The 15,331-nt window shown below is 37.9% G+C and overlaps 2 protein-coding genes across 4 annotated transcripts in view; both read right to left on the bottom strand.

Moving 5' to 3' along the window:
* The window catches only part of LOC131954092 (prefoldin subunit 5-like), a 50,294-nt gene that overhangs the window by 7,437 nt on the left and 27,526 nt on the right, over positions 1–15,331 (bottom strand). The gene's annotated exons all lie outside the window — the stretch shown is intronic.
* LOC131954086 (KAT8 regulatory NSL complex subunit 2-like) lies at positions 3,334–11,928 on the bottom strand. 3 transcript variants are annotated; one of them, XM_059317601.1, is made up of 9 exons: positions 11,808–11,928; positions 8,448–8,713; positions 7,870–8,060; positions 7,601–7,715; positions 6,660–6,823; positions 5,059–5,150; positions 4,360–4,531; positions 3,905–4,035; positions 3,334–3,663 (listed from the first exon to the last, which is right to left on the bottom strand). In XM_059317601.1, the coding sequence occupies exons 2-9, from the start codon at positions 8,684–8,686 to the stop codon at positions 3,364–3,366; spliced, it is 1,404 nt and encodes a 467-aa protein (XP_059173584.1). In that variant the 5' UTR covers positions 8,687–8,713; positions 11,808–11,928; the 3' UTR covers positions 3,334–3,363. The 3 variants fall into 3 exon arrangements, with proteins under 3 accessions (XP_059173584.1, XP_059173585.1, XP_059173586.1); XM_059317602.1 differs by lacking the exon at positions 11,808–11,928 and adding an exon at positions 11,675–11,789; XM_059317603.1 differs by having other exon boundaries at positions 3,335–3,663; positions 4,360–4,513.

Here is a 15,331-nt window from a genome sequence, read left to right as displayed (position 1 = left end):
TGGCTTTCTTCCTGTGACTGTCCAGTCCATTAAATGTGATGTTTGACTGGCTTTCTTCCTGTGACTGTCCAGTCCATTAAATGTGATGTTTGACTGGCTTTCTTCCTGTGACTGTCCATGAAATGTGATGTTTGACTGGCTTTCTTCCTGTGACTGTCCATGAAATGTGATGTTTGACTGGCTTTCTTCCTGTGACTGTCCAGTCCATTAAATGTGATTTTTGCTCTTGTGGACAGCTGGTCCAACCATGCATAGCAATACTGTTCCATTATCTGTTGCGGCTGTTTTTTTGTTACAGGTTGACCATCACACATTATGATCAAACATTTTTGGGTTACATTAAGGTGCATTTTAGTATGTTGTTATACAAGCTATAGGTGAAGCATTTACTTTGCATTAGCCACCTATTTCTATTATGTGTGCCATTTTGAACTGTGTTTTTTTTGTGTAAACTGTTGCCATGTGTATAGAATACTGCTTTATTTGTTTAGACGGGTAAAGGTTTCAATATATTACATTAGTTGCCAAAATAGTCAAATTATTTTTTTTTAAATCTATTCCATATTTATCTTTCAAGTCATTATGAAATTTTTTACTTGCATCTGTACTTGTACCTTATTTATCTTTGATTTTTCGCATGTAATCTAATCGGTTGGAATGTAAAAATAGATGTATTTAATTGGTTGATGTTTTTTGTTTTTATTTGACTGATTACTGAGTGACAAGGATGTGAAAAGCTCTTCATGCCTTATCCTGGATTATTTTTATTGTGTATTATATGCTTGTGGTTTTTTTACAAGGTTTTCATTTAGTTCGCAACGTCTGTTTGTGGCAAATTTTATTACTCAATTTTGATTCACTTCTAATGCAGGGTTCGTTCAAAACTTTTAAGATACATTTCACTTTGACAATACAAAGTCTATATTTTTTACTTTAATTAAAATTAATGTTTGATTAGTTATCTCCCCCTTAGTTTTGTACCTGTTTAACACAATTATATAAAAATTATAATCGATAGATTACTATATTCAATAAGGGAAGACCACTGGCAAGACTCAATCACCTTAACTGTCTGGTGAGCTGTGGTTCACAAGGATATTTAAAATCATAGAGCCAGTTAAATCTAAGTAAGGCTATTATTAAGGCTATTGGGGGCAGTTTTTAAACTATTTCAACCACTAAGGGGAGGTAACAGCTTTATCAACTTGCTATGTCTGTTAATTGTGGTCAAGGAAGACTGCATTTACGGGGCAGGTAATCATCTTTCAGATATGGTGAGCTGATGTTTTAAAGAAAATATTTTTAGTAGAATAAAGTCCATAAAATAATGACAGGAGCCATGAAAACAACACCCATAAAAGCTATGGAGGAAATAGCCGCTCTTAGCTCAATAGAAGAAAGAAGAGAATCAAAAATCCTCACTCAATACACAAAACTAGAGGCACTGGAAAACCATAACCTAAAACAATAACTCCAGAAACCCAGTCCATCAACCAGACTACAAAGAACAAGTTTCATCAAAGAAGCAAAGAATCTGAAAAAGAAATATGAAATCGAAAATATCATTCCTGAAGCAATAAAAACTCAAAACCTCTCCCCGCCTTGGATCTCCCACTGTCACTTAACCATTATTGACTCAATAGACACCATAGGAAAAAAATCTGACTATGATCTAGAAGAACTTAAGAAAATAACAAATAAACACATTAAGGATCAGTACCCCAGCAACACCTGGATTAGAGTTTTCACAGATGGCTCAGCTGAAGATGCCACAAAAAACGGCGGGGCTGGCATCCTTATTGAATGGCCAAGCGGAGAAAGCCTGGAAAAGGCAATAGCCACAGGCAGCCTATCCGACAATTTTAGGGCAGAAAAAGATGCTATAGAGCATGCAGCAAACCTCCTGTCAGAACACCCTGAATCACCGAATAGTCAGATTGTATTTCTTACAGATGCCAAATCAGTCCTGCAATCCCTACAAAATCCGGAGTCCTATATTCAAACACTTATGACAGCACTAGAGAGGCTAAAAAATACCTGCAGCAGAATTGTGCTGCAGTGGATCCCGGGCCACTGCCAGATCCAGGGTAACGAGATCGCAGACCAGCTGGCAAAAATTGGGGGAAAGAAACCACAACCGGAAATTTCGCTACACCCAAAAGAAATAAAAAGAATAATTAAAAACAAACAAACGCAAATGTGGTCTGTCACACACCCTCACTACATTAAAGACGACGGCTATTACAATTTAACACGAAAACAACAATACATAATCTTTCGACTCAGAACAGGCCACAACAGACTAAATCAACACATGCACAAAAAACTGAAGGTTGGGTGTAGCGAAATGTGCCCTTGTGGCAAGGCCCCGGAAAACACAGAGCACGTACTCCAAGAATGTACTCTGTATAGCCAGGCAAGAGGCAGACACTGGCCCCAGCCCACCCCACTCTGGGAAAAATTATATGGGACACCTGACAAACTGGAAACCACAGTCCGGTTTGTCCACAAAGTTGGACTTGTTGTCTGAATCCTCCACCATATTCAAAAATTAAGAAGAAGAAGAAGAAGACTAAAAAAGTGGAAAATAAAACAAGTGTAAAAAAACCCTTTTTATGGCAACAAGCTTATAAATTCACTGAAAATAAAACTAAATTGTTCTTTCATAAAAGCTTTTGCCACTAAAATATGTTAAACATCTCATGAGCGACCAAAGCTTTAATGAAAGACAATTTAATTTTATTTTCAGTGCATTTAAAAGCTTGGTGCTATAACAAGGTTTATACTTTTAATTTATGCTCAAGACTGACATATTAAAATGACATTTTACAAAGAAAACAGAGGCCAATCACAAATGTCAAGGCACTTTTTATTTTTTTGAAGTTCCTCCTACATCACTAGTTGCTTGACCCTCACTACCTAGACTTGACCTCACTACCTAGACTAGACCCCACTACCTAGACTAGACCCCACTACCCAGACTAGACCCCACTACCTAGACTAGACCCCATTACCTAGACTAGACCCCAGACAGACCCCACTACCCAGACTAGACCCCACTACCTAGACAGACCCCACTACCCAGACAGACCCCACTAACTAGACTAGACCCCACTACCCAGACAGACCCCACTACCTAGACTAGACCCCACTACCCAGACTAGACCCCACTACCCAGACTAGACCCCACTACCCAGACAGACCCCACTACCTAGACTAGACCCCACTACCCAGACTAGACCCCACTACCCAGACTAGACCCCACTACCCAGACAGACCCCACTACCTAGACCCCAGACAGACCCCACTACCTAGACTAGACCCCACTACCTAGACTAGACCCCACTACCCAGACAGACCCCACTACCTAGCTTGATCATCTTCCTCTTCTACCTCCTCACCTAGAGTGAAAAGAATTCCACGTGGCCTGTGATCCTCCTCACCTGTGTCTGTTGCAGGTACCTTTGATGACGCTTCAGGAACTTCTGTCTTAATGTCTGGATCCACCTCAGTTTTTATATTGGCTGTACTTAATTTATTTGAACTGTCACTAGTGTGAAGAAATGATTCCTTGCATTCTTCAGACATCAATTTACTGGTGTCAATATCTTTTTTATCTTCTGTCTGCAAGGAGCTGTCCTCAACAGAAAGGTGGTCCACCTCCTGAGTACAAATGTCACAAGTCATTATCTTATTAATAAAATGTACATTTCAATAATTAAACTCACTTAACAGGCCTTAATTTTTTCAAAAGGTAGTCATTTGATGCCTCACATTTTTTTTCTCACATCAAGAGCAGGTGACAATCATTCTACTATCTAAAATGTTATCAAACAAATATTTAACTTCATTTTGATACATTTATTTTTATGTTGAATCTGACATCTTGATCAACAAAGGTTACCTGTAGGGGAGGGACAGGCTGGTGCAGTGAGCAGTATTCTGTGTTAAAGATGGTGGGAACCGGGCGCCCACACTGGCTGTCAGCAAATGGACAGGGACGATACAACACCTGGGCTGAGTCGTGAAGTATATCTTGATATAGTTCAGGACAAGTGACAAATCAATATCATCTTTGGCTCAATCATGAGAATAAAAAACCTCACTCACTCAAAACATTTTCTCTTATTAAATCTCATTAAGGCAAGTAATATAGTTCCAATTAAAAAAAAAATTAATTGTATTTTAAAGAATAAATAAAATATCATATCCTAAGTCTTTTACTCAATAGAATAAATTTCAAACATAATTCACAACTTTCAAGCTGCTTTGTACTTCTTTAAAATAATTAAATTTACTGGCCTTATGTCAAATAACAAGGGCTAAAATAAACTAAAAAATCCGTATTGCAAAGGATACGCTTCTGACAGAATTTACTAAGAGGGACAACTCTACTGCCACACCTCCAACCTTCGTCCACAAAAACACATTTGACAAAATGTGGCGGTGTGTAGTTTGCCTCATCAGTAGACTGCATGCGTCGCTCAGTGGACTGCTTTTGTAACAAGGCTTCCTGTGGGTTAGATGAAAACTTTTTAACCAAGTTGACAGCATCAGATCAATGTAAGTGGGATGGTAGCATCAAATCACTGGAACAGTGAGATAATCATATCAGATCACTGTAACAGTGAGATGATGATCACATAAGATCACTTTTATAGTGAGATGATCACATCAAATCACTGGGACAGTGAGATGATCATATCAGATCACTGGAACAGTGAAATGATATCAGATCACTGTAATGGTGAGATAATATCAAATCACTGTAACAGTGAGATGATATCTGGAGAGATGATGATCAGATTACTGTAACAGTGAGATGACGATAACATCAGATCACTGTAAATTTGTAACAGCGATGAGATTTTAAAAGTCACGGGGAAACACTTTTAAAATGCATCCGTCAGATTAATTATTTAAATGCAATTTAAAGCCAAAGTTCTGTTAGTACTGAATCCAGATACTTTATTTATTTTAAACATGCAGCATTGAATCTTGTACTACTTACACCCTAATACATAAAGCATTTGCATGTAAACACCTAAAGGCACTTACTTTTCCAAATTTTTTGTGATAGCGTTTCAAAGCACACAACTTGTCATACTTGTCTTTCTGGAAGGGATCATTCTTATACAACTTGATGCTCCCTGTAGACAGGAAATATAAAGGGATCATTCTTATACAACTTAATGCTCCCTGTAGACAGGAAATGTAAAGGGATCATTCTTATACAACTTGATGCTCCCTGTAGACAGGAAATATAAAGAGATCATTCTTATACAACTTGATGCTCCCTGTAGACAGGAAATATAAAGAGATCGTTCTTATACAACTTGATGCTCCCTGTAGACATGGTAGGTAGACATGGTAGTTAGGTGGTGTCAGTGACAACTGTGAAAATAGGTGGTGTCAGTGACAACTGTCACACTATGTGGTGTCAGTGACAACTGTGAAACTAGGTGGGTGTCACATACATCACTGTCTGCTAAAGTTTGCTATTTTTTTACAAGCTTTTATTTAACTCACTTCCTCGTCATTCTGTCTGTCGTCAGTCTAGATAGAAACGCAGGAGTGAAAATTCGGACAGTTCTACTTGACCGATACGATTCACAGTTGGCACGTGGGTCAAGACATGAAGACAATGCAATCTGAAACTAAATTTGACTTAATTGGATGCCTAATTTATTTTTTATTAATTAAAATTTGGACCGAATTATTAGGCATGTCTAGCCAACCACACCACACGCGTCATCACGTTCAATAGCTGCGCCATCACGGTACGTTCAATAGCTGCGCCATCACGTTCAGTAGGCGCGCAATGGTTTTTAGTCATGTAACTCTATTGTAAATAAAACATGTAAAGTACTGAGAAAAAATTCATAAAAAACGTTTTAATAACAAGCTTTTATGTAATAATGCACTAAAAAGTAGAAAATAAATTATACACTATTATTTAAATTACTATAAAGAAAAGCGTGGGTCACTTTAGTACCGATTGGATACCTTTACTAATATTTGAGAAGAGACCCACGCTTTTCTTTATAGTAATTTAAATAATAGTGTATAATTTATTTTCTACTTTTTAGTGCATTATTACACAAAAGCTTGTTATTAAAACGTTTTTTATGAATTTTTTTTTAGGCTTCATGTTATCTTGTTTACAAAGCATGACCTTTAAACCTCTCTTCTCATTTCAAAATGTATTAAAGGAGTTAGCCTTTGTCTTGATGTGATGATCGACTACTGTGATCAGCATCCCCTCACACTTAACTAATGCATCAGCTATAGAAAAACCTTTTGAAATTTCTTCTGAAAAATCCAAATAGAACAGGGTGGTCTGAAATATTGGCATGCTCAATGTTCCAGTTATTGAACTGCCAAGATTTATGAAGGTTAATGCATTTCTACAAGCTGATGACATTTTTTCTCTTTCCTATTGGAAAGTTATCCAAAATAAAAATGGAAGCAAATGTAACATATTCTGATGTTTAAATGATACACATACTCTAGGTATACAACTAAGAGAATACCATAGGAGAAATAACTCAGTTTTTACAAAAAAAAAGCAGGTGGTGAAAGAAAACACATTTTTCTAAATTTTATAGACCTATCTAATCTTTTCACAAACAAATTTTTAAATTTAAAAAATCTTGTACCTAATGTTTCCTTCTCAACTTTATAGGCTTGCAAATATTGTCTCCTTTTACTGAGCAGAACATGTTTCAGTCGTTTAAACTGATCAATATACAATGTCTGTAGGCGTATCAGTTTGTCTCTCAGTATTTGAGCCACTTCCTCTGTGGTGTAGATACCTGCATATCTGAGGAATCAGTTTACATCTTAGCTCATATCTGAGGAATCAGGTTACATCTTAGTTCATATCAATTTAAACAGTTCATGAAATGTTCCCCCACCTTTTAAAATATACCCCCACAATGACCAGTCTAAATATCTCAAACAACTGACTTATGAAATGAACCCAAAAAAATTACTCAAACAACTGACTTATGAAATGAACCCAAAAAAATTACTCAAACAACTGACTTATGAAATAAACCCCCAAAGCCTGAGTATCTCAAACAACTGACTTATGAAATGAACCCCCATAGCCTGAGTATCTCAAACAACTGACTTATGAAATGAACCCCCATAGCCTGAGTATCTCAAACAACTGACTTATGAAATAAACCCCCAAAGCCTGAGTATCTCAAACAACTGACTTATGAAATGAACCCCCATAGCCTGAGTATCTCAAACAACTGACTTATGAAATGAACCCCCAAAGCCTGAGTATCTCAAACAACTGACTTATGAAATGAACCCCCATAGCCTGAGTATCTCAAACAACTGACTTATGAAATGAACCCCCAAAGCCTGAGTATCTCAAACAACTGACTTATGAAATGAACCCCCAAAGCCTGAGTATCTCAAACAACTGACTTATGAAATGAACCCCCATAGCCTGAGTATCTCAAACAACTGACTTATGAAATGAACCCCCAAAACCTGAGTATCTCAAACAACTGACTTATGAAATGACTGAGTATCTCAAACAACTGACTTATGAAATGAACCCCCAAAATCTCAAACAACTGACTTGAGCATGTCTTCCTGGTCGCTGTCAATACTCTCAGCGTCACTGTCTCCGGGATCTCGCCAGGTTTTTTCAACCAACAGAGCCTCCGCTTCAGAGTCACTAGAGCTGGCATACTCTGTTAGATGTGGGTTGTATTACAGTTTTATTCAAATCTACAGAATTCTTTAAAATGATAGCTACACAATAATGGTACTCTTATTGTAATAAAGATTTTTAAATTTATCTCAACATTTAGACAATTCCAGCCTGTCTTAAAACCCAGGACTGACCCAGTGCTTTACTGGCTATGCTGTCACTGTGTGCCTTGCTTCTTCTGTTCTCATTAGTGTGCACATCCGTGGTCCCTGAATTCACTGTAGTCAGCTCGTCCAGTAATGTCTCTGTACTTTCTTTTGGTCTGCGCTTTCGAGACAGCCGTTGTCGTGTAATAAAAGCCTTTTTAGCATGCTCTGTGCAATAACTATAAAATAATGTTTTAATATTTTAACAGGTCATACAACAATAAAAATCACTATAGTTAAAACAATAATTTACAGCAAGTTAAATACAATTCTAGATTTTTACTTGGCATTCTAGGGATAGTGTGGTCAGCACTATGCCCAGCCGCCTTCACTTCCCTAACAGACTTTCAGTTTAGCAGACGTAAGCTCTATTGTCTACCACACCCTTCCCCCAGTTATACTTGTAGCTAATTTTGAAAATTTTGAGTTAATTTTCGGAATATAAAATAAAATCCTGGCCTATAAAGCCTAATTGATAGTCAAGAAGAGTTTTCTATTATTAATTATCATGACTACATAAATGAAAAATTGTTTTCTACTCTACAGAGCTGAATGAACCAACTTACCCGTCTTTTCTTTCATGTTTGGGGGCAGCAGTACCACACCTCTTCCCTGATTTGGTCATGTAGGTACACTGCTTAAATGGTGCAGCCTTGTCCTCCAGGATGTGGCGAATACAATAGTCGTAGCCATCCACACAATTCTGCATGCATCTTCTGTGAGCGTACTTACAAAATGTCTCCTCCTTGGCAAGACTTTGCAGTTTGGTTGTTTTGATGCCTTGAGTTTTCACAGAACGGTTCATTGCTTTTCAAATCACAGGCCGTGAGACCTACATTAGCACATCATTTTATTAAACAAGATTAGTAAGAATATAGTTAAATAAATGCCTATATACTATATAATATTTATAGTAGGTAATCTTAAGTAAATGGACATAGGTCTACATTTTTACTTTAAATAATTAGGCCTAGGTCAAATAATTAGATCTAGTTAGGCCTAGGCCTTATAAATAATACTTAAATAATAGTAGATTTAGTAGGTCAGTAGGGGGAGAGCCTATGGAAAGATTTAGAATTTAGATTATAGGCCTAATAGATAGATAGTAGATAGATCCAGTGTAAAGTGAAAAGAATTGGCTAGGGCTTAATTTGAATGATTGTGAAAATAAAATGGCTTATTAATGATGACTAGGAGGGGCCTAACTATAGTAACTAATGACCATACTAGTTTAGTTAGGCTTAGGCCTCTTAGTTAAACTGTTAGGGTAAAGGAGGGCGTTAAGAGCCACACTTTTTAGCACCTGTACATTTTTAAAGATTTCTACTAATCTAAGAATTTTTTAGTATTGAAAATATGGCAAAATTATTCTAACATATCTTACATAATATAAAAATAATAACAAAGTCTATTAAATATACTTTAAATGGGTTTAATTGAACATTTATTGTCATACCCCCAAAATCAGCATTTGGGGCGAAAGGAGCCGGGCAATGGGGCAATAAGTATTATCTCCTAGTTTAGACTAACTCCGCATTAAAAATAATTAATTTCTAACCCCAAAATAGTTAATGCTGTGTACACACACTTTAACTGATACTAGCTATCACTAGGCCCCAATGGGCCCAGTCTACAATTGATACAATTGCAGGTGTACATACTACATAGGGCCTACAGTCTAGTAGTTTACAGTAGGCACATTAGTATGCCTAGTGTGTAGCTAGTATACTAGTGTGTAGCTGTCCAGATTTAACATTCTTGTATGTAAAAAGGGGTGGTACTAACTAATCTGCCTTAATGCTTTCCCCTGATAAGCCATGTGTGCTATACATTACATAACATGACATGGAGGTGAGAAATGTTGAGGGGAGAGCAGTTGTACTGGTTTCCCCTTTGTTCTCCTTGCTGGACCCTGAGGGCCATAAATTACATAAGGAGATGCTATCTCTGGTTGGCTGAGATCTAAGAACTAAGTCCATGCTACCTACAAAGAGATGAAGTTTTATGGTGGGTTAGATACAGGTGGGGGCTGGGTATCATGGGGGTGAGAAATTGTGAGGGGAGAGCAGTGGTACTGGTTTCCCCTTTTTTCTCCTTGCTGGACCCTGAGGGCCATAAATTACATAAGGAGATGCTATCTCTGATTGGCTGAGATCTAAGAACTTAGTCCATGTTACCTACAAAAAGATGAAGTTTTATGGTGGGTTAGATACAGATGGGGTCTGGCTATCATGGAGGTGAGAAATTGTGAGGGGAGAGCAGTGGTACTGATTCCTCTTTGGTCTCCACCCTGCTAGACCATGAAGGTCATATATTACATAACATCATGCCACCCCAGATTGTCTGAGATCTGTAACTGTAATCCATGTTACCTACAAAGAGATGAAGTTTTATGGTGGGCCAGAAACTGGTGGGGGCTGGGTATCATGGGGGTAAGAAATTGTACACGGGGGGGGGGGGGGGGAAGCAGTGGTCTGTTTACTTCCCTGCTGGACCATGAGGGTCATAAATTACATAACATACCACCCCAGATTGGCTGAGACCTAAGAACATTTATTCCTGTTACCTACAAAGAGTTTAGAAGTTTTATGGTTGGTTAGAAACAGGTAGGGGCTGAGTCGGCTGTATTGCCCCTTAGGGGTAATAAGTATGTGTACCATTTAAAAAATTACCTGGCTAACATAAGATGGCTGAATTTTTACTTTTTATCAGGTTAGAATTGTATTTCTATCATTTAGACACAAGTCTGTTTAACAATTTATACATTTTGTGTTAACTATTCCTATACCAGTGTCATATTCAGTGGTCTAATAAATGAGAAACTTGCACATAGGGTTTCAAGAGCCACATAACAGTATCTGTTATAACTTTTCTGAACAGGCAAGCTAGTGGACAAAATTAATGTACTCATGTAGATTTAGTTATTATCTAACAAATAAAACCATTATGGTAATGATCAGTCAAGTTTTACTCTGATAATGATAAAAACTTTATAGCATGGTAAAATGGGACAAATGTCGACCATTTTGTTTTGGCACCAATAATCACTGTGCAAAAAAAATTCACCAAAATAAAACTATTCTAGCCATAGCTATAAAAATAGTGTTAAAATGTACAACAACCAATGCTCTAATACAGGAACAAAGAATGGGCTTGAAAAACTCATTTGGTTTATTACAAAGTGAAGTTTCCCAAGTTATGTCTATTTGGAAAAAAAGTTCACAAAATGGTTTTATGGAGATGAGAAATTTTAGGGAAAGAGCAGTGGGATTAAATCCTGTCTCATCCTCTCCCTATTGGACCAAGTGGGTCATAAATTACATAAAATGAATCCTCTGCTTCTCTGTTATCAAAGAACAGCAGTTGTTGTTACCTCAGAAGAAGATTAGCAGAGTTATTGGGGGTTTTGTGGGGGTGGGGTGTTGATTGGGGCTTAATACCACACAGCTCTTAACGCCCTCCTTTACCCTAAACTTTGGTCACTTTTGTAGTTTTGACAGTCCTACATTTATACTACAATAAAGTTAAAAGTACATTACATAATAGTAATATACTAAATCTATAGGCCTATTAGTCTAGCTGGAGTCTAGACTCCTAGCTAGTACTAGATTCTAGTTACGACGGGTTTTTTTTAGTTAGTGCTAAAATATGCCTATCGATAACAGGTACGTCTATTAGAATCTAGTATTATTTTTTAGTTTTTACTCTACTGAACTCTGTTAAGAACATTGTCGACATTGAGGGCAGCCCTCTGTCCCAGAACCGTATCAAAATAGATCTAACATAAATTTACCTTAATTATTTCTGTATTTAATGTTTGTAATATTTTTATAGAATCTACGTCATTTAACCAAGAAATATTGGCACAGCAGACGCGTCGATTTTCATTATCAGATGTTTAAGTTTAATATTTTTTTTTAGCTTACCAACTCTTCAACTTGTGAGGATACGTTAGGCTAGACAACTGTTTTAGCCAAACAGTAAACGAGTGTGTAGCCTAGGCCTAGTGTGTTGTCGAGTGATCGTGTTAGACCTAGTGCTGTGCAGCACACAATGTGAACAGTGTAGGCCTATAGGCCCTAGCGAATTAAAAAAAAATAACTTATTTACATTCCATTTCTAATTAAAGCTAAATCTAGTACTAGATCTAGTATTATTATGTTTCTTTGGTTTTTAATAAAACAAGTTAATTAAAAAAGTCTAGTGACATTTATGCGCAATTTCCTTATGTTATCTAAAAATAGCTCTGACGTATAATGCTGGGATGCGTTCAAGCTAGAAGAACAATCGGTTTGTAGGTGTTTTTGTAATTTTAAAATTTGTGACCAAACGAGAGGATATTTTTGAAAACTTTCTTCGGCAATATTGCTCTAAATTATGGCAGGAATCGATTGGTACATGTTTCAAGTCGCTAAGTGGTCTGGTTGACGAGATATGGGCCAAAAACTGCTTTTTTTCGAGGTTTTTTGGCTTTTCCGGGAAATACATGAAAGAAACCCGGAATTTTTATGGCCTATGCTCATTCTTGTAACTTGCTTAACATAATTGCTTTTGGAACTAGTCATCGATATTGCTTCGTTGAGGAGGAGATACGACTTAAAGCCCGGACACACATTCATCCATACATTCATCCATCCATCCATCCAGAAATGACGCGTTAATAAACGCAATTCTCCAGAATGGAAATTGCGCTAAAAAATTTAAATCTCTAGAGTAGACCGCTCCTCAGGTCTCTGATCTGCTGTTACTGTTAGTTAGTCGTGTTACTTATGAATTACAGTTACACATATGAATGGTGTGCTTGTCTGTTGTGTTATGTTAGGCTATGTAGTAATATGTATGTTGTGATTGCCTGTGATGATGTCGTGAAAGCATGAATTGATGTTGTGTAGGCCTATCTATATTCAATTGCGTTGATGATGTATGTAGGCCCATTTTCAAATTTTGTGTTGATGTTGTGTACTATAGGGCTATAGGGCCTACTTGTGTTGATGCGGTTTAGGTCTAGTCTTTGTGTGTAAGTGTCCGCTTCCGACAATCTGAGCACGTAATATTTGTTTGCTAAAACGTTTTAAGATGTAGGCCCAGATAACCCCGATCAGAGCCAATCAGATAACACGTTGATGAACCCATCACAGCGCTTATCAGGCTATAATTTGATTATTTCGTCTGTGACTTTGACCAATAACTAGCCTAGATCTATATCGCGAGTCTAGCACTTTAAAACACACAGATCTAACTATTTTGTGATCAAGTCGCCCATAGTGAGATAAAAATAATCAAAAGTAAAAATCAAGTATTCATTGGAAATGTATTGTCTTTATCCAGCCTATATTTAACAAAAACTTCAAGAGTAAAAGATTTAATCAAATATAAATAAACTCTAATTAAAAACAATTGGTTGTGAAAGTTTTATGGGCTCAACCAAAAATGACGTCACGCTTTCTTTGGCGATTTTTACCTCCCCATTGTCACACGTCACAAAAAGCCAGACCCCCCCCCCCTAAAACGTCACACCTCAGCCTACACCCCCCCCCCCCTCAAAATTGCTTTTGAATGTTTCTTAAAACATCGATATTTGTCAGAACTCTGTTAACAGAGTATTTTGATCAATTCCTACAATTTATTTAAACCGTTTTCTAAAACGCGAAATAACGGCTAAAACTCGTTTTCTAACATTGCATTTATATAATGCAAAAAAGTGACATCACATCATCTGAACCCCAACCCCCCCCCCCCCCCCCATCACAAATTGTCACAAAATTACGGACCCCCTCCCCCCTACGAGTGTGACGTCATTTGTGGACGACCCCTATTACGCTAACCCCCACTCCCTATTAAAAGCAATAAAAGGTGTCGCAATGAATAAAGCGCACTTAATAAAGCTGCGTGAAGATTTCAAACGTTAAGTTCTGGAATATTCTTTTTTTTTTTTTGTATGAAAAGAATCTTAGGATGGGTATAAAATCCAGCAAGACACTGGAAAGAATGTGGCAATAGCTGATGACAGTGTTGTCATTAGGAAGGTCAGTGAAGTAGTTCCTGGTCCATAAAACAGGTGCCGATAGGTTGTTTGGTGAACCTTGATCCCGCGTGGATCTGTAGCCCAGTTTGTGACATGTGGCTTGTCTTTGGAGGGTAAACATTCGGCCGACGTTCAGGAGAATTCGATTGGATTCCATTCATCAATAAATAAAGGTAAAATTATTGCATACGTATAGCCTACAATATAGGCATATATATATATATATATATATATATATATATATATATATATATATATACACACACACATATATATATATAGGCCAAATAAAATCAATAGCCTATATATATATATTTATATATTATGTGTGTGTGTAGTCTAAAGACCTATCCGTATGCATATCCATTGTATGCGCACAAACACATGGCCTACATAATGATATTGTACACAACCGTCATTTTATTAACAGTCTGGTGTGTTCACAATCACTGTGTCGCGAGTGTGTAAGGTCACGTGAGCGTGTCACCTAGCGCTAGACAGTTACAACACACTGCAGTGATTGTCGATCAAATTCACATCCCCTGAACTTGGTCAGACTCAGGGCGGCGTAGCTGACCAATAATTTGTGTCATTTTAATTAAACGCTACGTCAACAATTATAGTCACTGTCAGCATCTACCACCATTTATCTCATTAAGAAACCAGGACGGGGGGGGGGGGGGACAATGCATATAGTGGCTATCTGAATGACACCACACCTTAAGGGGGTGAGGGGGCATACGGGCGTAATTTTTAAACTTAGAATGGTATTCCGATTTGAAAAGAAACATCCAACCAGAAAAAAAAAGTATGAAATTCCAGACTGCTTCGGTGACTAAATCGTTTTTCTCTCCGGATAATATTGGACACCCACCAGCTGTAGCTGCGAGACACCCACCAGCTGTAGCTGTGAGACATTCAACAGCAGTAGCCGTGCATGTAGACACCCACCAGCTGTAGCTGTGAGACATCCAACAGCTGTAGCCGTGCATGTAGACACCCACCAGCTGTAGCTGTGAGACATTCAACAGCTGTAGCCGTGCATGTAGACACCCACCAGCTGTAGCTGTGAGACATTCAACAGCTGTAGCCGTGCATGTAGACACCCACCAGCTGTAGCTGTGAGACATCCAACAGCTGTAGCCGTGCATGTAGACACCCACCAGCTGTAGCTGTGAGACATCCAACAGCTGTAGCCGTGCATGTAGACACCCACCAGCTGTAGCCGTGCATGTAAACACCCACCAGCTGTAGCCGTGCATGTAGACACCCACCAGCTGTAGCCGTGCATGTAAACACCCACCAGCTGTAGCCGTGCATGTAAACACCCACCAGCTGTAGCCGTGCATGTAAACACCCACCAGCTGACAGCTGTTGCCGTGCACACGATGCACGTGCACACAATAACATGTGTAACGTTACAGT

Source organism: Physella acuta, unplaced genomic scaffold (assembly GCF_028476545.2).
Source record: "Physella acuta isolate Inbredline_101_S28 unplaced genomic scaffold, ASM2847654v3 ptg000972l, whole genome shotgun sequence".
Taxonomy (NCBI): domain Eukaryota; kingdom Metazoa; phylum Mollusca; class Gastropoda; family Physidae; genus Physella; species Physella acuta.
Note: the sequence above shows the minus strand (reverse complement) of the source record. Positions and strands in the feature narration are given on the sequence as shown.

Excerpts from the sequence above, each read along its gene's own strand:
- LOC131954086 (XM_059317601.1), bottom strand. The coding sequence starts at position 8,686 with ATGAACCGTTCTGTGAAAACTCAAGGCATCAAAACAACCAAACTGCAA. Across the intron at positions 7,716-7,869 it reads CATAGCCAGTAAAGCACTGG|AGTATGCCAGCTCTAGTGAC; the intron begins GTCAGTCCTGGG and ends CACATCTAACAG. Across the intron at positions 5,151-6,659 it reads AGTTGAGAAGGAAACATTAG|GGAGCATCAAGTTGTATAAG; the intron begins GTACAAGATTTT and ends TCCTGTCTACAG.